General features: G+C 40.4%; 1 protein-coding gene across 2 annotated transcripts; it reads right to left on the reverse strand.

Annotated features, from left to right (window-relative positions):
• Positions 1-288: 288 nt before the first annotated feature.
• On the reverse strand, positions 289-17,436 carry TMEM231 (transmembrane protein 231). Of its 2 annotated transcripts, none has more exons than XM_081032170.1 (7): positions 17,190-17,436; positions 16,918-17,087; positions 8,990-9,118; positions 8,501-8,644; positions 3,799-3,880; positions 2,528-2,633; positions 289-2,174 (listed from the first exon to the last, which is right to left on the reverse strand). In XM_081032170.1, exons 1-7 carry the CDS (start codon positions 17,326-17,328, stop codon positions 1,994-1,996), a joined length of 951 nt encoding a protein of 316 aa, XP_080888296.1. In that variant the 5' UTR covers positions 17,329-17,436; the 3' UTR covers positions 289-1,993. The 2 variants fall into 2 exon arrangements, 1 of the variants encoding a protein (XP_080888296.1); XR_013992182.1 differs by having other exon boundaries at positions 290-2,174; positions 8,338-8,644.
• Between the last annotated feature and the right edge of the window lie 3,688 nt (positions 17,437-21,124).

Genomic DNA, 21,124 nt, shown 5'->3' on the forward strand with positions numbered 1-21,124 from the left:
GAAGCTACCAACAGCTAATCTGTAAATAATTTGATATTCACCAGACACAGTTGTACTTTTCCAGCCTGTGGTTTCCACATGCCATGTGGATCCCGCCAAAAACTCACATTGACTTGGGGCTGGACCAGGGGACTTTTGCCAAAGAGCAAACAAAATCTCCAAGGTCTTTGGGCAGAGTCCTGGCAAAGCAAGTCTGCTGGTGAGTAACTTGGAGAAGTGTGTTCCACCTCTGCCCTCCCCATTCTTCCCTTTTCCAAATCCCTCCCCTCTAAAAAAACCACATGCAGCCTCCATTTTGAACATTTTAATTAGAAAGTTACAAAACATAACGGTTATTTATACAAATTTTGCATTAAAATAATTTAATAAAATGCAAAGTAACGCTTATACACATCTTTAGCTGTCTTTCCATGTCTCATTACCTTTTGTAATTCAGAAAATGCAGCAACCATTTTTCATTTAAATTTCAAAAAAAAAAAAAAAAAATTAGGCATGTAAACAGCCCTAAATTTTACAAGAAAAGGCAGAGGGGCCAGTGTTAGGATATTTATGTGATTGAGTTCTGCAAAATAGCTGTTTCCAAAACTCTTATTTTGGTCAGCCTGAAAGAAAAGGTGCTTTGGAAATAAGAACTAATTCTCCAAAGTAAACTGAGGCACACACTGCCGATTTGAATGGGCAAGAAGGGATCACAGTGGGCGTGTCCTTCTAGTGCTGACAACATCTCCAGATCATAAAGCAGATCCATCCGCTCTTTGAGAAAACTGCATGTTTCCTTAAGACAGGAACAGAGAACCAGTCTTCTGTATGCGACAGAGACTTGTTCCAGCACTCTTCTCCTGCAGACGCTTAGTCATGCGGGTAATCGGGCTGAACTGCTTGTCATTCTAATGGCCAGGCTGGCTTGGGCTGCCCAGGCTAGCATCCTCTCTCTCCCCTCACTGTTCCTTGTGTGTCTTCCCCAAAGCTGTCTGCTCTGATGGGTGCCCTGTTCCTTAGTCAAGGGAAATACAAGTAGCTGGGCTTCTCACCAGCCCTCCAAATAAACTCTGTGGTTGTCGGGCAATGGGAACTAATACCAACAACAGGTTCTCTGTCACCCATGTCCTTTTCAGGAAGGGGGAGGGTTGTCAAAGAGGAGTAGCAAGTGTCCAGGCTGTGGGTTTGGGGCCAGAGAGAACCTGTTGTTACAATCCTTACTTCCCCCACTGTTGCTGAGGCGATTGTGAATGAAACAGCACTTCTGATTTCAGTCTGCTATTCCAGGGGCAGAGACAGAGGGCAAAGGCAGGGCAAAGAGCCAGCCACAGCAGGGCAGGATAAAGGGCTGTTCAGCTGAGCTGACGACAGACGATGTCTGTTAGACTGAGGGCAGGTGGATGGTTCCAGTGTCCTCAAGTTGTCCACCATCACGTGCACACACATGTTCTTGAGCACCTGCACTCTCTCTCTCCCCCTCCCTCCAATTCTCCAGTTAAAGGCCTCTCAGTTCTGGAAATCAAAGTTCTGAATGGGAAATTTAGATGCCCAGGAGTGGAAACTGCTAGTGATTTGCATGTCTGTCACAAGAGAACCCTGAAAAGAGTACAACGTAAGTTACAATAGGAGGAAGAAATGCATAGCGTTTCTCAGTTCAAGAAATGAAAAGTCTTTTCTTGACCAGAGATGGGACTCTTTCCAACATGTCTTTCTAAACTCTTTCTAAACTGACTAGTTTTCTCCTGAAATTCAAGTCTAAGGCCAAAAAAAAAGGGCAAATTATAGCCTGCAGGAACCCTCCACAAACTAGTCCCTGACAATTTTGGTAGGCACTTATAAGACATGGAATTTGTGTAGAAAAAAATTAGCAAGAACTGTTTTTTGTCTCTGATAGGAAAAGCACACATGCTGACACATGTCCATGGGCTCTTTATAGAAATGTCGTAAGACGGCAGTTCTCAGAAGCCAACAGTGAGGTAGCCAGAGCCCTGCTTAGTTTTCAGAAATGGTCTTCTTATGATACGTGCTCCTTATACAGTTCTCCCTGGGGCACTGCTGTTACAGGGATTGTGGTGACCACCTGATTTTGAAACACAAATCTTTTGATTCTTTCAAACACCCAGAGGAAGATAAGCAGGATACTGACATATTGGATCCAGGCAAACTTTATCATTTCCCAGAATCCTGGTAGATAAGTACACACAGTTAAGGAGTCTCAGGTGACATTTTCTAAGTGAATGATAAACCAAAGTTCAGGTAAGATATGGCAAAAATGTTTTAAGTACCCTTAAGGTAAAAGGGATAATAAAAGATTATTAAGACATAAATATGGATGATTCTGACCTAGAAGAATTGCTAAGAAACAGGAACAGGAAATGAATTCTTTTCCCTGTATGAACAGCAGACAGAATCATTTGTGTGGGGTTACAATGCTGTAGTAATTTCCAATCTAAGCCTTTCCACCTCTGTTCCTTCTGGGGATAACTGAGGAATCCTTCTTTCCTTTTTCAAAACTGAGCTACTGTTGGCTCCTTAACAGAAAGGATATGAGATGACTTCCACGGGGTATCGGATGACAGCATTAATCACAAACGGAGCTTCGGCAGCCCTTCCCACCAGCCAGATGGGGTTGGCGTCAGTCAGGATGGTGGTTACTGCAATATAATCGGGAGTTAATCCATGAATGCTCTCTTTGGCAATACAATATTGAGGGCTATGAAAATATTCTTTTTACCTCTCAGGCAACGTCTGCAGTTCAGAACTCAACTCAAATGATTCAAAATGAAAGCGAAATTGAATGCGCAAAATTGCTCACACATTGTTTGTTAAAATACTTGTCAAAACGTTAAAAAATGTGGAAGCGGTCTAGTGTTCAATAATCGCTGAGCGGCTAAGCAAAGGAATACTATGTTACCACTAAAAATAATACCAATTAAAACTTTGTAGAAGCATGAGAAAATGTTTATGTTACAAAGTAAGCAAAAATAAATTGGAACCCAAAGTATCTCTAAATTGTGATAGCAGCTATATTAAAAAACATCTGCATACAGAGAAAGACTAGAAGGAATGAAGAAAGCAAAGTTGATTTGTAGTTTTTTAGTTTAGATTTCAATGGTTTTTAGTTTTAAAATTCCTTTATCTTTTGGTGTTTAGAGTATTATATAAAACCAGAAAAAAATACTGGAATTGTATTCCCCCACTTGTTAAATATCTGTGTGCAGTATCTATGACGTCTGGTTGTTATGTAATTCTTTAGGTGCCTTTAGAGAAAACTTCAGAACACCAACCAGACAAAGATGCCGAGTCAAGCACATAGGATGGCCTGAGAGCCTTGCCTCTATAAGGGATGGACACATTGCCTTCCTCTGTAAGGAATGGACATGCTGCCTTCCAGCCAGAACCCTGCTATTCTCCTAATTTGATTGCTGATAAGGGGTGAGTCACTCACATTCCCTATTTCCATCTGAGAACGATGGGTAGTAACTTGTCTTTGGTTTCTTTTATAAATATGGTAAAGGGAGCAAGTCAATTAAGCTTATATTTAAAAAAAAAAAAGGAAACCCATCAAGCCAGTGGTGGGATAAATATGGCAATTAATTGGCACTAACCTGCTGGACCATAAGTGGGAGGGTGGGTAGGGTACGGGTCTTTAGATCAGGAGAAAAAGGACAAATCCTGGAGGCTGTTCGCCTCCCATCACTGACCATTCACTGTTTTTGACATTTTCATCAAGAAAAATGTTCCAATTCTGTTTCTCTCTAAAGCCTCACTAACCTGGAAAGACCCTGAGAGGCATCTGAATGAAATCGGGGGACTCACCATTTCTTTCCTGATAGGCAGCAATGATGTGGGTGAGGTCGTAGTCCCGGGCAAAAGGACTGGTCCCGTTGATTACAGATACCTGGGATATGGAAGGAGGACATGGTGAGAGCAACTGAGCAGTTTCCTCTCTTGTTTTTCTATCCTCCTGCCCACCCAGGCTGATCTCAGAGACGACACTCTTGTTCTTGGTGGCCTATACTAGTATCAAATCTTGTCTTCAAGGATGAATGAACTCTAATGCAAAAATTCAAGTCATTTGCTCTCAGTTTTTCCGCTTGTGAGGACGGAAACAAGGGTTCAATATCTACCTTTCAAAGGTTTTAACACTCTTTATAAAATAGCTCTCTTTATTCCAATAGTAGAAATAATTCCTTAAATTTTTAAAAACAGACCATACTTCCAACTCCTTTGTCTTTTCCTTGCTCTTCTCTGGATGATCTCTAAATTTATCTCTTTTAAATGTAGAGGTGGAAATAGGATAAAATGCAAATAGTAAGCATATAACCCCTTGAAGAAAGAAATGACTTCCTTCCTCTACTATCATATTCTTGTTGATATAAACCTTCAAATATAAGGTGCTATGGATTTCTAGGCGAAGCCTGGACTCAGAATGCTGAGAACATAGGGGAGGTGTTAAAAAATGTAAAAAAGAAAAAAAAAGGTTCCAGTCCAAGATGGCAAGAAAGAAGCTTCCTGAACTCACCTCCATCCACTGACACACTGAATCTATAGCTACGCATGGAGCAATTCCCTCTGAAAGAAATCCAGAAACTAGTTGAGTGACACCTACACATTGGGCAAATGAGAAAATACCCACATCACACACATTGAAATGGGTCTTGGGACACTCTCAACTACTGAGAGGCATTATGTACAAAAAAGGTGGCTTGGACAATGACAAAGGTTTGAGAGACAACCAAGAGCTATGGCTGGCCTGATTGATAAGATTCATCTCCTACATGACACCATTCCATTCATCTCAATAGATGCAGAAAAAGCATTTGACAAAATTCAACATCCATTCATGATAAAAACTCTCAACAAAGTGGGTACAGAGGGAACATACCTCAACATAATAAAGGACACATATGACCAGCCCTCAGCTAACATCATACTAAATGGTGAAAAGCTGAAAGTTTTCCCTCTAAGATCAGGAACAAGACGATGAGGCCCACCTAGCCACTTTTATTCCACATAGTACAGGAAGTCCTAGCCAGAGCAATTAGGCAAGAAAAAAAATTTAAGTCATTCATGTTGAAAAGGAAGAAGTAAAATCATCTCTATTGACAGATAACACAATACTATATATAGAAAACCCTAAAGACTCCACCAAAACACTGTTAGAACTAATAAATGAATCAGTAAAGTTACAGGATACAAAATCAATATACAGAACTCACTTGTATTTTTATACACTAACAATGAAGTATCAGACAGAGAAATTAAGAACACAATCTCATTACATTTATTTCATCAAGAACATAAAATAGGAACAAATTTAATCAATGGGGTGAAAGGTCTATACGTTGGAAACTATAAGACATTGATAAAAGACATTGAAGAAGACACAAATTAATGGAAAGACATTCTGTGCTCATGGGTTGAAAGAATTAGTGCTGTTAAAATGTCCATACTATCCAAAGCAATCTATAGATTCAGTGCAATCCCTATCAAAATTCCAACGGCATTTTTCACAGATATAGAAAAAACAATCCTAAAATTTGTATGGAACCACAAAAGATCCCAAATAGCCAAAGCAGTCTTGAGAAAGAACAAAGCTAACGGCATCAAAGTCGCTGATTTAAAACTATATTACAAAGCAATCAAAACAGGATGGTATTGGCATAAAACAGATGCATATCAATGGAACACAATAGAGAGCCTAGAAAAAAAACCCCGAAATATATGGTCAGTTAATTTATGATAGGAGCCAAGAATGTAATGGGGAAGAATAGTCTCTTCAATAAATGGTACTGGGAAAACTGGATAACCACACGCAAAAGAATGAAACTGGATTCCTATCTTATACCATGTATACAAACCAAATCAAAATGGATTAAAACTTAAATTTAAGATCTAAAACTATAAAACTCCTAGAAGAAAACATAGGGGTATAGTATTTTTTAAAAATTTTTTTATAAATTCATTTGAACAAAACTGATGACATAACCCAGGGAGCAAGATCTTAAATGCTCCCCAGAGGTGTGCTACTTGACATCAGTCTTGGCAATAATTTTTTGGATTTGACATCAAAAGTACAAGAAACAAAAGCAAAAACAATAAGTGAAACTATGTCAAACTAAAAAGTATCTGCAGAGCAAAGGAAACCATCAACAAAGTGAAAAGGCAACCTATAGAATGGTCGAAAATATTAGCAAATGATATATCTGATAAGGGGTTAATATCCAAAATATATAAGAAACTCATACAACTCAACAGAGTAAACAAAAACCTATCTGATTAAAAATGGGCAGAGCAATTGCATAGACATTTGAATGTCTATTTGAATAGACAATAGAATGTCTAATAGACATTTCCCCAAATGTCTATTCAATTGGCCATACAGATGACCAACAAGTTCATGAAAAGTGCTCAACATCACTAACCATCAGGGAAATGCAAACCAAATCCAAAATGAGATATCACTTAATGACTATTATAAAAAAGACAAGAGATAATAAGTGTTTATGAGGATATAAAGAGAAGGGAACTCTTGCTCACTGTTGAAGGGAATGTAAACTGGTACGACCACCATAGAAAACAATATGGAGGGTCCTCAAAACATTAAAACTAGAACTGCCACATGATCCACCAATTCCACCTCTGGGTATATATCCCAAGGAAATGAAAGCAGGATATTGAAGAGATTTCTGTCCCCCAAGTTCACTGCAGCATTATTTATAGTAGCCAAGATATGGAAACAACCTAAATGTCTGGGAATGGTTGAATGGGTAAAGAAGATGTGGCATACACATTGTGATTATTCAGACATGAAAAAAGAAGAAACCTGCCATTTGCAAAAACATAGGTGGACCTTGAGGGCATTATGCTAAGTGAAATAAACCAGACAGAGAAAGACAAATACTACATGGTATCACTTATATGTAGAATCTACATAAACAGTCACACTCATAGAAACAGAGCAGAAAAGAGGTTGCCAGGGGCTGGGCGATAGTCATGGGAGAAATAGGGAGCGGTTTGTAAAAGTACAAAGTTTCAGTTATAAGTTGAATAAAAAGGATCTGTAGTTAATACTGTATTGTCTAATTGAAATTTGCTGAGAGTAGAACTTAAATGTTCTCATACATACACAAAGATATAAATATGTGAGGTGATGTATGTGTTCACTAATTGGGAAGAATCCTTTCATAATGTATATACGTATATATCAAACCATCATGATGTATACTTTAAATAGCTTACAATTTTATTTGCCAAGTATACCTCAATAAAGCTGAAAAAACCCCAAAGAACAGCAAAGACCTTTTCCAAGCAAAAAAAAAAAAAAAAAAAAAAGTGCCATGTTAAGTTTCTATCTTATAGTTCTGCTCCTTTTTTTTTTAACTTACACTGATTATAGCTAGGGTGACCATAAACCCCAGTTTGTCTGGAAAAGTTCTGGTTTATGTCTGGAATAACTTATAATACCCCTTTCCTTTTCAAAAGTATCCCAACTTATATGGGCCCCCTTGTGATAAAATAAAGGTTACTAATGGGTGCTTACATGCATGATGAGTTCTGGTCTCAGACAGACAATTCATGGCTCTGTTACTTTCAAGTTGTGGGATTTGGGGAAAATTAATTAATACCTATAAGTCCCAGTTTCCTCATGTGTAAAATGAGAGTTCATTTTTTTTCAATAAATCTGTCTGAGCACTTACAATGTGCCAGGCACAGTTTTAGGCACTGGTGTGAAAGAATTGAGAAGATGTCAGTGCTTGTACTGCTGAGGGAATCAGCAAATAAACTGAAAATATCTCTTTAATACATCAGGTGGAAGTAAGAAAAGCAAATCTAGGTGAGAGGTGATGGAGAGAGGGGAATGCTGTTTCAGAAAGAAATGTCAGGGAAGGACTGCGCTCAACGACATGTGAAAAAGGACCTGAATGGAGCAGCAGAATAAGCTAGTGGTTAGTGGCAGAGGGAAAGGCAAGTGCAAAAGCCCTGAGGCAAAGAGCTGCTTCTTGGGTTTGAAGCACAGCACAAAGGCCAGTTCGGCTGGAAAGGAGCAAGGGGAGCAATGATAGGACAAGCGGCTGGAGAGCTGGGAAATGACAGAATAGGCATCTCCTGAGGTTGCTGTGATGATTAAATAAGATGATAGATTTAAAGTGTTAACTCAGCATTGGCATATTCATGTTATGTGCTCAATCATCGGTTGCTGATATTGTTTTTGAAATGTTTTACACGAACTGAAAAAGATCACTTAGAATACGGTGTGTGTGTGTGTGTGTGTGTGTATCTGAAAGCAACAAACAATTTTGTTCTTAAAGACAGGTTTTTTTCTTTCTTTCCAGGAGTAAATAACAGGCGTACCTGTCTCCATAGTTTGAAAGAATTCATGGCACGAATTCCTCAGAAATCTTCTTCTGTGCCACCCGCAGAGAAACGCTAGTTCCAATTTCCATTTCTCCCTCTTCAAAGAACTGACCAGTAACATATAGAAACAAAAGAGCTGGACAAGGAGAAGCATCCTTACATTGTACTGAACATCTAGGCCACTGTAGCTTAGGGGCTGCTTCTGCTGAAGCCTCAGGTCTCCGTTCACATATAACTGGGACCCGGGAATAGCGAAGGAGGATTGGAGAAACGCCATGCTCTGCATCACGAATGTCGACATCCTCTGAAATCATTAGAGCAAGAGGCAATACCAATTTCGGTCAGATCTAAAGGGCTCTGGGTTCCCAGGGTCACCTGTCTGTAGTTGAAGCCTAACAGTCCTTCACATACCTGGCTTAGCCATGCAGGAAGCACTCTGTCCAGAACCCTCTGAGCTGTTAATGGCTCATATAAATTAATAGGGCCCGGATGCAAAACATTTGATTTGCCTAAGTTAACATCCCAAACTATACCTCAAAAAAAAGGCTTTTTCTACAGTGTGGGTTCTCCTAGAAACCCCCAGAAAGAGGGGTCTGTTCTATTAAAAGACAAAAGGGAGAGGGCAGGCTTCCCTCAGGCATTGACTCACGTGCAATTGGTAGGAGAAAGTCAAGATGAGCTGCACACCAAGAACATGCTCCGTGGACTGCAGGGGAAGCTCCAGTTTAAAATGTAACATGTCCATTTTCCCATCCTGGTTCCTGTCTTCTTCTCTAGCCTAGGAAACCCAAAAGGGGTCAGTGACCCTGGTCCTTAATAAGTTGGGAAGAATCCATATCACTATTGTACATACACGATGACCCATTGTTCTGTCATACACAGGTATTACCTCCGTCATCAAAAGAAAAGGAGAAGAATGAATAGGTACAATTGGATCAATGTTGGGGAAAGAGACACAACGGGCAATGGCCCCTGAACTTCATACTTATGCTCTCAAATATTCAAGGACCAAACTAAACGGGAACTTGAAGTGGCATTTCTGTTTTTCAGTTGTCTTATTTGAACCTTTTTTGGTTTGTTGCTGGTGTTTTCTTTCTTTTTTTCATTTTTACAAACATGCCTGAGTTTGTATAGAAAATTTAAATAGCACATCAGACTTGTCTTCCACTTGTCGTCTAGAAGTCAACTTTTGTAAAATACAAAAGAAACTAACACTAATCTTTATGCATCCCCCAGACTCAGCAGAAAAACAGCAAGCTCTATTTATACATCCTTCAACCACAAGTGTCTTTGCTTCAGATTCTCAATGTTGGACCTCAGCTTATCACTGTCAGGACTTTAAAGCCTAGTGCATCTTTTAGTACCAATCAATAAAATGAAAAAGGAAGCTAAGCAAAATCAGTAAGCCATTAGAACTACACAGATACCTTATAAATTATGGACATGAAAGTAGATAAAAACAGATTTGAGGAGGGAAAAAGACAAAGGACAGCTCCTAAGAGAACCTTGATATCCAGTCTTGCCTCACGGTGATCCAAAAATGACCAGCAGGAAAGGGTGGTTAGTGAAATGTGATCACTGCTGACATGACTCCCTGGCACAACACTGGACCTTCCTGCTACAATGGATCCTGTCCCAGTGTAGGTTCCCAGAAGGATTCCACTATGGTGTATCAATATTCCCATCTGAATTCTCCATCTACTGATTCATTTCTTTCCACTAATACTGTTATGTGAGGAAGAGATTCTTTGTTCTTTTTCAGGCTAATAAGGTCATTTTAGATAGAGATATCTCAGTTTTCAAAAACTTTCAATCGTTTCTTTCTTTCTAGACAATGATGTCCTTATCATAGGCTTTGTGATAGAGAAACCTACCCTCTCTCTTCTGTTGGACACTATTTTTTCTGTCCTATTTCATCAGCTTCACAGGTGCAGGGCAGGGATATCTGTTACCAGGGCTGACGATCAAGTTACTGAGGCAATTATGTATTAGCAACTAGGATTAGGATGGAAAAGAGGCTGCCTTGTCTTCCTGTGAGTTTTCTTTAGTTGGTATCTGGGAAGACTTGGAAGACAAAGTTGGGTACACTCTTTGGAGTGAATCCCTGCCTTCCGGATCTTTAGGGTTGAACAGGGAGACAAAGATCAAATGTTTCAACGTGCAAGAGAGGATCGTGGCGAGGAGGAAACTGCCAGAAGAATCTGAACTCCAACACAGTGTGGGAGGGAGAGCAACACAATTTATTTGATTTTTAAAATAAGTCTAAGGTAATCCCAGCAAATATTATCCCCCTTGTATAGATGAGAAAAATCCAGCCTCAGGGAAGTGATTTACTGGATACAGCTAGTAAACGTAAAGACAGGATATGAAACCATGTCTTTGACTTTAAGTCTGGTTATCTTTCAAGATTAAAATGTCCAGACAAAACAACAACCACCACCATCCAAAAAACAACTCAAGAAGATGTTGAGTAGGACAAATCTTTTTGGAAAAAGCCGGCGTCTAAAGTATAAGTCTGGGGCCGGACCGGGGGCTCAGGCGGTTAGAGCTCCATGCTCCTAACTCCCAAGGCTGCCGGTTTGATTCCCACATGGGCCAGTGGGCTCTCAACCACAAAGTTGCCAGTTCAATTCCTTGAGTCCCGCAAGGGATGGTGGGCTCTGCCCCCTGCAACTAAGATTGAACATGGCACCTTGAGCTGAGCTGCCGCTGAGCTCCCGATGGCTCAGTTGGTTAAGAGCGCATCCTCTCAACAACAAGGTTGCTGGTTCGACTCCTCGAGTCCCGCAAGGGATGGTGGGCTGCGCCCCCTGCAACTAGTAAGGGCAACTAGACCTGGAGCTGAGCTGCACCCTCCACAACTAAGATTGAAAGGACAACAACTTGACTTGGAAAAAAGTCCTAGAAGTAATACACACTGTTCCCCAATAAAGTCCTATTCCCCTTCCCCAATAAAATCTTTAAAAAAAAAAGTATAAGTCTGTACACTTGTTTATGTGCACACTTTTATTCCAAGTTCACAGAGAACCGAGATCTGGCATAGCACCATAATTAGTGTCTGCTTGTTAAATTCACTCATTAATCTTTCAAGCAATTTTTGAGGGCTTACCATGTGTCAGACACTATTTCATGTGCTGGGAATAAAATGGCAAACAGAATAGACAAAGTCCCCACCCTAGTGGAGCTTATATTCCCAGCCAGGCAGAAAATAAACAAATCAACAAATAAATTAACATACCAATATTAGGTAATGATAAGTGCCACACACACACACACAAAAAAAAGAAGCACGCTAAAATTAGAGGATGGCCAGGGTAGAATTTTTTTTACAGAAAATTCAGGAAGACCTGACGGTTGGAAACCTGGATGAAGTGAAGTGAGGAGGCATGGAGATATCTGGGGGAAGAGTGAGCCAGGCTAACAAAGTGAAGATTAACTGAGTAAAAGCGGGTTAATGTTTAAGAGTGTTCAGAGGCCAGCACAGCTGGGCAGAGGAGGGAGGTGGAGAGTAGTGGATGAAGGGGAACAAGAGAGAGCCATGGGGATAAGTGATGATGTAAACGGTATATCTCCCACAATGACCTACCACTAAGTTAGACGGTCACTCCTCTAGGCTGGCAAGGTGGGCCACATTTCTATGCTACCACTTGCACCACTGATGAAATCAATGATTCAATTTCATTTAGTTCAAATCAAGCTTAAAAGATGTGCAACAGCTCATAAAGGCAGACATTCAAAGAGCTAATACCCCTTTAACACAAGATCAAGATTAGTATCTAAAATCAAATTGGTGTGTCTGGCTAATTCATAAATCACACCGTCACCTTGTTTCTATAAGGTGTATGTGCAATTTGGGACAATTTTTATATCCACTGGTTGTCCCATCTGATCCTTGTGCATATCCCAGGAGAGAGGTTATTATTAATAATAGTAATAATTAGAGGTACTATCATGCTCTTTATATAGTTAGATTGAGGCTGAGAGAGGGTATGGAACCCAATGACAGAACTGGGGCTAGAACTTATGTTTGCTGACTCCATCTATAATAGCCTACAAAACCCCTAATTTCAAAGATTTCTGGTGGTTAAAGGAGGATGATCCTTTACAGATATATGCAAAATCAACACTAATGCACTAAACAGGATAAATACAGGCATTGTTGGATTTAATCCAGGTGCAGCAGTCCTCCTGTATCAATCAGGGTCCAATCAGGAAAACAGAAACTGCACAGTTATTTTAACAGAGGGAATTTAGTATAGGGGATAATTAGTAACATAGGTATTAGAGGACTAAAAAGGCAAAAAGGGAATGCTGCGATAGCACAGAGACGGTAACTGCAGGAAGCAGTTCATGTCCTTAGGGCTGGAGAAGAATGGGAAGAGGCTGGCATTTCCTAGAGGAGCTGGGACTCAGACCTCAAGAAGGGAGTGCTGCTCAGCTGGTGCTGGGACCTCCAGAGCCTGGAGGAGGAACCCACTAGAGGAAATTAATGAGGCTAGAGAAAGACTTACTCCTTCCTGTTTGCATCACCCCAGCAATGGTTCTTCACCCTGGCAGCGGCAGCTGGTTGCAGTTTCCAGTTTTTTTCCTACTCCCAGAACAAGGCTCATCATGCCTCCTACTGGCAGAACCTAACAGGAAGCCAGTGGGCAAAGGAGGATGGTTTTCAGCATCTCAGTGTCAGCATCACAAAGCAGAGGAAAGGAGGGGTGGGTTTGGAGCTGAGACAAGACCTAAAAACAACACACCATCTGACTGGAAGAATTGCTATAAATTTAAGAGTGCCATTGTTTCCAAATGCTCTGACTGGCAATATTTTCCCTATCAAGGATTCTACAGTATCTCATGGTTTGTTTTCATATCTTTCATTCTTTAGAGTCATATTCTTTTATTAAAGGATAATTTCCTAGTTTAGACCAGTGTCCACTTTATCATATATTTGTCATTATTGAGTGTTCCACTTTTTTTTAAATGCTGCAAATGCTCTTTGGCATCAGTCTTTGGGTCTCCTGCTAAGTAGGGACCACTAACTACTTCAGGCTCCTAGACTCATAAAATCCTTGCTACCTGTATTGCAGCGAATCTAAGATACCATTAATTATAAAATACACCATTATTTTATGTACCAGTAAAAAAGGAAAAATAATTCCAATTAAACTATGACACAATGTTTCTAGTCACTTAGAGTATTTATTTTATACTTATTGGAAGAGCTTTTAGATATAGGCATATTTATATCAGATATGATACTTATGCACATAGAAGAATATAAGCAAAATAAACTGACCCAGGGATTCCTAAAACTTTTTTACCTCATGATTCTTTTGAATCACTTTTTGACTCAATGATACTCATACTTTTCTACGCAATTTTGTCCTTAGTGCCACCAAGCACATGGGTGATAAAGCATTTCAAAAAAATTCATAAAGGGAACTAAAATCCATTGGTCTGGGCTCTTGAGCAGGCTTTAAAATTAGGCGGGGCTAGCCTATTTTTAAATGCCTCTTGAACCTTCCCTTACCCACTCTCCATTTGGCTGTTTAGGGGTTAAAATAATATTTTACTATCTTACTATTTTATTTGTCAATTATACCTCAATAAAGCTGAAAACAACAACAACAACAACAATATTTTACTATGGTCTCTGGGATTTTCTTTCAAGTTGCTGATGTCCCTTCTGCAACTTTGAGTGCTGGCATTTTCGATGTTTACACATATGTAGGCAATGAAGTCTAAGCCAAGCCTGTCTCCTGGCCAACAGCTACTGGAAGACACCATAGACACACTCTGGTTTCAGAGATGTGAAAAAACAGACACATAGATTCTCAGACACATATGCTCATAGACTCTCCACTATCTTCCTGCATCCTCCTACAGCCTTCAGCCCCATATTCTCTGGGTCCACAGATGCCTCCAAGAGCCAAGTCAGGCTCACTGAGGGAAAAGGTCTATCTGTGCTTTTTTTCCTTCTCTCATTAGAAATGACAAAAAATTTGACTTTTAAAGCATTAAAAACATAGAGACTTGAGAGACGCTGTCCAAGGTAAGCTGACCAAAGCAGAAGCAAGCCCATTTCTGACTTCTGAGGCACTTTACCAAGTAGCAACCGAAAAGCCACTTCCAGCATTTGGTCAAACTTTGATCTAAAACCATTGCTTTCTTCACTTCCTGGGCAGTTTCTCAGATGGGCGGTAATCAGTCTAGCTTCATATTTTGAGTTAGAAAAATAAAATATTTTGTTGCAATAAGGGTTAAGAGTATAACGTATGGAATAAGAAATCCTTGAGCTCAGCGAAGGAGGAAGCAAATCAGTTACTTGAGAAAGACTATAGATGACAAGGTCATAAATTACTTACAGACATCGGCCTAGAGTGGAGGAGGAAAAAAAAGACTAAGAAAAAGAAGCTTTGGTTTTGTATTTTAGTGTAAAACTGCCCAGTATTAAAGAGTATTAATAGTTCCGGACACCATAAAAATAAGAGGTAGTCTTGGCTTTGCAGATTTAAAATCTGCACACACATACCAGAAGCTGGGGGGAACATGGCAGTGCTCTCAAGGGAGTAGTTTCTGGTTACAGAGAGAGATAATAGGCTAACTAGCAGTCCAACTGGGGAGTCAACCAGTTATGGTGGATGAACAAGTAAGTGAAAAGAACAAATGAGTGAAACCTAATGTTATATCCTTGTTTTCATGATTATTTTAAGTTTTCATGATGATTTCTTAGACTCAAATAACCAGAAGAGTATGATAGAGAGGAATATACCAATGTAAAGAAAAAAATTGCTACTCAAAACTTAAAAGACAGGGAATGCTAACCTAAAGTAAAACTAACAAGTTAATTTTTTGTTTGTTTGGAATAAAAACCCTTTTGTTTACACTTTTGGAAAGGCAACATACACACGTGGAATGTAAGCAGACCTGGGCACTGGCCTCTCATCCAGGCATCCTTCTTCAGAGGCATTATAATCTCAAATATGAATAAAAAATGGGCAACTGGTCATGATTAGTGAAGAGCTATTGAAATAAATGTGTCTCCTACTCCAGTTCTGTTTTAAAAATCAATTTAAAAGTACTGATCATTTAAAGAATGAAAGAGTTCAACAATGTTTGTTACAAAACCCAGCAGACTTCCATCCCTATGGCAAATATTTTCACCTCATTTCAGGCATTCTCTGTTGATTTCCCAACAGAGATGAATATTTAGTTTTCTTCCCCTCACCTCCCTCAACTCACTCTCTCTCTCTCTCTCTCTCTCTCTCTCTCTCCTCCAGGAGAGTTAAAGTTTCATTTGACTATGTAACTCATATTCACAACACTGATTACTTTTCCTTTCCTTTCCTTACTTTTATGTCTCTGGAGTTAATAATTATTTTATTTGCTTGTTTAGTTTTCTATGTACTTACACAATTTCAACAAACAGCTTCTATTGCACTTCTCCAAGTTTGATGTTTAAAGGTGTGAGATTTATTTAAAATCTTATTCACTGCAACATTCTCTCTAATACTGAAAAAATAAATCAATACCCACCAATGAGAACTGGTTAAATCCATTACAGTTTTTCCATATTATGAAATACCTTGCAGATCTTAAAAAGAATGAGGTTGATTAACAAGTATTGATACATGTACCAAACTGAGCCTTTAATTTTATGTCATTACATGTATCTGTCACTCTAATATTTTACAATGAGCATACGTTTTTATAATCAGAAAAATATAAGAAAATTTAAATCAGAAAAAAGTAATCTGATTCATATTTTGTTTGTAGTTATTCATATAACCAATAAGATTATTATTTTTTTCATTTTATTTAGATGCTGGGAAAAAAGTCTGAATTTTTTTTTCAGCTACACAAGTTTGGCTTGTAGACCAATCATCTCAGAGATGTCTAAAGAGATTCAACTTTGGAAGAAGGAAAACCGGAATTTGCATACTTCTAAAGGAAAATGTTTTCCAAAAAAGGGATAGAAAGAAGTGCTTGTAAAGGAAGCACTCCCTTATCCTGAACCAAATACTAAATTACAGACAGTAAAATGCTTTAGTTTCATCCTGGACAGCTGCAGGATGGAGCAGCATCTAATGAGACAAGCCCAGGGAGGCGGGACTGAGCCATGGGGAAGTCGCTCCACCAACGAGCGCCTGCCCTTTCCGTTCCTACCGTGTCCGATGCACAATTACCGCGTATACACAATGGGGCTGTAACAAGAACACCGCTCGTCCTTCACGACTCATAAAGGTACTTTCGCGACCACTTTTCTATCAGACCAGACCCACGCAAATAACGGGGGTCAGAAACTGGCTGTCGCAGGCTTCTGGACTCCGTCAGGAAGCAGACGCTGACAACAGTGGCTGATTTCTCTTGGGATGTGGGCAGCTTGGAGAAGTCGAATGAAACAAGAATTGCTTCCCACGAAATCAAACATATGTCAGGCTTCTGAGCCTGTGCACACAACTTACCGTGGGTTCCCGAACCCCAAAGCTGGGCTGGCCCGGGGCCGGGCCTCTAGCCTCCTCCCCCACCAACCACCCCCCTCCCCCAGTCCGGGTGCACAGCTAGGCCCCGGCAGGAACCACGCACCGAAACGAGCGGGATACGCAGGTGATCCCCCTGCAGCCGGTTGAAGGCGGGGAACGTGCTCCAGGCGAGGAACCCGCCGCGCTCCGGTCCCAGCAGGACCACGAGCAGCACCTGGTGCTGGAAGCGCACGGTCGGCTGCTCCTCGTAGTTGCTCCGCTTCAGCCAAAACCCTGAGGTAAAGAGGGCGGGAGGACGGTGGGGAGGTCAGCAAGGCCGGCGCGGGCGCGGGGCCGCCGGGAGCTGTGTCGCGCATCGGCCGGGGGCAGGCTCACCGTGGCTCCGGAAGGCCACTAGCAGCGGCGGGATGTACGTAAGCGCGGTGGCCAGCAGCAGGAACAGCGCGGCCTTGGAGCAGAGCCCCGCGCGGTAGCCGCGCTCGGCTGGGTGAGAGAAGAGCTCGTAGAGCGCCATGAGCGTCGCGCGGAGTGTGGCCGCACGCTACGGACCCTCTGCAGTCGCCGAGGGACTACCAAGTTTGGCTTCTCCTGGTTGCCATAGCCTTGGTCTCTACGGCAACCGACGGCGCAGGAAAAGGAACCAATAGCAAGGGCCTTAGTAGGGGTGGGGCTAACAGGGGGCGGGGCCTTCTGGGTTGGTTGACTTCGCTTTGGGCGTTGCGCGCGTTTTCCCAAAGGGTGAGTTGAAGTCGAGTGTTTCTTTGCACCAAAATCGTAGCTGTCGCCCTTGTTAACATTTGTGTAAAATATAAGATTTTCATAGAAGTTGATTCAAAGTAAATACCTGCTATGTGTCATTCATTGACTATGAACCAATGTGGTTCATTCGTAAGTCCAACCAGTCCCAGCACACCTACACTGGAGGAAAACACATGACACTTGGTCCTGGGCTAAGACCAAACCCAGGTCCCTTTGTTTCCAAATTTTCTGTTGCTTTCACTATATTCCACAGCAGGACAGACACAGAAACAAGACACAAATCTCCCGGTTCTTCGTGGGATAAAGGATAATTACAAAACTCTATAGCTCTGCTATACTTTGTTACCCTGTATTGGGTACAAGCTCTGCCATCGGTTTTAGGAGAAGCTATGGTCTTCCCCAAAGATAACATTGGCTTATCACTTAATTGTGCCCTCCTGCCCTCACTCCAAATCAGTATTTCAAACATGGCAGAAGAATTTCTTTCTCTTTTTCTTTCCTTTTTTTTTTTTTATCATGGTTTACATCAAAGTTGTTCATCAAAAGGCCCTGAAGGATCATATTGCAGTGCCAAGACATACTGTGAGGTTTGTGCTCAGATTTGTGATCAGAATGGAGTCGAGTAGTCGATGCCCTTATTTTGAAGGCAACCTAGAAATGGCTTTTAGATGAAGAGAACAGGCAAGATCTTAACAACATAAAGAGAGGTAAAGACCTGCCATTTGGGAAAACTATCCAGGTTCCTTACCACAGTCCAAGATGAAAATGTCATCAGCCACAAAATGCTTTTTTTAAATAAAAAAGAACCTTTTATTTATTTAAGTGTGTTTTTTTGAGACCCCATCAGCTCCAAGTCAAGTAGATGGTTCAATCTAGCTGTGGAAGGCGCAGCTTATAGTGGCCCATGTGGGGATGGAACTGGCAACCTTGTTGTTAGGAGCACTGCGCTCTAACCAACTGAGCTAACCGGCTGCCCCCAAAAATGCTTTTGATATATCCGGTCCAGTACTATTCATTTTTGCTTTAAAGATTGTCTGGGGTGGCAACACAACTGTTAATTATAGCAATTGTATTTTTTAAATCTTATTATTCTGACATTATATTGTATCTATGCTTTAAGTGGATGACTTTCATTTATTTCAATAACCATTAAAACAAGATTCTAGAATAGATGGTTCTAGTGTCACTTCCTGAAGGCGTCTCTGCTCTGAGGAAGGAGATGTTTGCCTCCAAAGCTTCTCTTCCAGCAGAAGGAAACACGTACTGTAGCTAATGTCAACTTAGTTACTGCTGAAATAGAAGGAGATGACTGCTAAAAATTTAGGTGTATGAACATCCTGGGATGCCATGAGCTTTGCAAAAGTATTTATTAATTTAATCTTTGATTCCATGATTTGAGGAAGCTAGTCTTTGTGGTTTATTTAAATTCTTTAAGAGAGAACATCAGATTTTTTTTAAATGCTAAAGATTTGTGTATACTGTGTGATTTTCATGCATTCATGACTGAGAACTGACTTCTCAGTTTCCATGTCCATAATTTTCTGTTTCATACAATTTACCTTCAGGGACAGAGAGTAGTTCTCTTAAAACTACACATTTTAATAAAATTCTACTCCTTTCTAGGAGCTCCCATTCAGGGTCTTTTTAATCAGTTTAGAACTCCTGAATGTTTGCTTCAAAGGTTTCCAACACTTCTTTCACTTTGGTATTAATCTATATTGCTGAACCTTTGGCTTCCCAGTTCCCTCATCTAACTTCAGCTTATATTCATTAATGAAAGTTTATCCTTTGAAAAATGTACACTTCTCTCCAAAATAAAAGATTGACATTCTCTGTGAAGTCTTTGTTGATAAGCCTCACTTTGCTTTGTGTTGGCCCCATTGCCCTAGCCATCCCTCAGTATCCATGTTCACACACCTCTCCAACATTTGAAATTTATTCTTTGTATGTTATAGGTCTGTTCATGTGTAACTGCGTACATGCATTATCCTTTTTCTCCTGCTGACTCACCTCTTCAACTAACGATCCCCACAAGGAAGGCATCCAGTGTCCTTAGAACATTCAATAAACTAAACATAGTGACTCAATGAAGAAGGTGATGTATATCATTAAGGCATATCAGAGAAGCCAATTAGAATGGTGAACTGGAAAAAGACATCAAGAAAGTGGGTAAAGATAGAAGACAGAAGGACACTGCACATCACTGAGATCATCGGGTGTCATGCCTGTGGTTGGTGGATGGTGGATCTTTCCCCTAAGTCTCCATGTGAGTGGTGGTGTGCAAATGCTTTGGACTAGGACACAGTGACCAGCTCTGAAAGCAGGAGTTTCAGTTCAATTCCTATCTCCTCCATTGATTCACTATCAGATAGTGAACAACCATCTTCATTCCTCAGTGTTTAATTCTATTTGCAAAAAAGGTATTTTCATTTTTTCCCTCTCTAGCTGATCTCATCCAGTTGAATAGCTTTAAATAATTCTCTCTTGAATTTGAGACCCACAGATCCATTTACTTACCCAACATCTTCACTTGGATGTGTCTCTCAAACATCTCATACTTAATACATCCAAAACTATACTCTTGATTCTCAACCCACCTGCCAAGCTGGATCCACTCTACTTCAATAAATGGCAATTCCACCCTTACGAAACCTTGACTTGTCCCTCACACCTCATGTCCAATCTATCAGCAAATTTTATCAGCTTTACCTTCAAAATATATCTAGAATACAACTGCTTCCCATCACCTCCACAGACACCATCTTGGTCTAAGCCAACACCATCTTTCACCTGGATCATCATGATAGCCTGTTAACTGTTCCCCTTGCTTCCATCCTCAACCCGCCATAATCTACAGTCTAGTAACTAGCCTGATCACTTAAAAAGGAAAGTTTATCATATCTAAACCTGTGCTTCAGATGGAATTCAAAGCTCAATACAGTTTTGTTTTAGATCTCTTTGATCTCATCTCCTCACTCTCCCCCTTGTTTATTCAGCTCCAACCACAGGGGGTTCCCTTCCAGTTCCTAGAATATGCCAACTACTTTATCTAATTAGCATTCTATCCCACCATCACTCTCTAGACACCAACCCTGTTTTACTTTTCTAAACAGCACCTATAATTTCCTGATATATTTATTTTTGATCTTGTTCCACTAGAATCAAACTCCATGAGAGCACAGGTGTTGTCTGTTCTGTCCACTGCTTTCCCCCAACGCCCAGAAAGAACAGTGTTCCTGTGTATACAACAGCAATTTCTAGGTATGACATTCAAAGGATTTTTCACTTCATTAAAAACATGCAAGCAAACGAAAAAACTATCTTGGTTGCTCAGACACACAATCTTAAAATAACAAAAAGACTTTTAGAATGAAGCTAGATTCCACAGCATCTGTCAGGAATTTCAACTGTAGGAAATGATGAATGACAATGTTCAAACATTCAGGTCTTTCAGATGCATCAGCATCACAGGCACGTGGAAAGGATCATGTGCCCAATTAAGCGAATACTCTTCTTACTGATTCACCAGCTCATAAACAGACGACGACCCA

This window comes from Rhinolophus hipposideros (assembly GCF_964194185.1).
Source record: "Rhinolophus hipposideros genome assembly, chromosome: 21".
Taxonomy (NCBI): Eukaryota; Metazoa; Chordata; class Mammalia; order Chiroptera; family Rhinolophidae; genus Rhinolophus; species Rhinolophus hipposideros.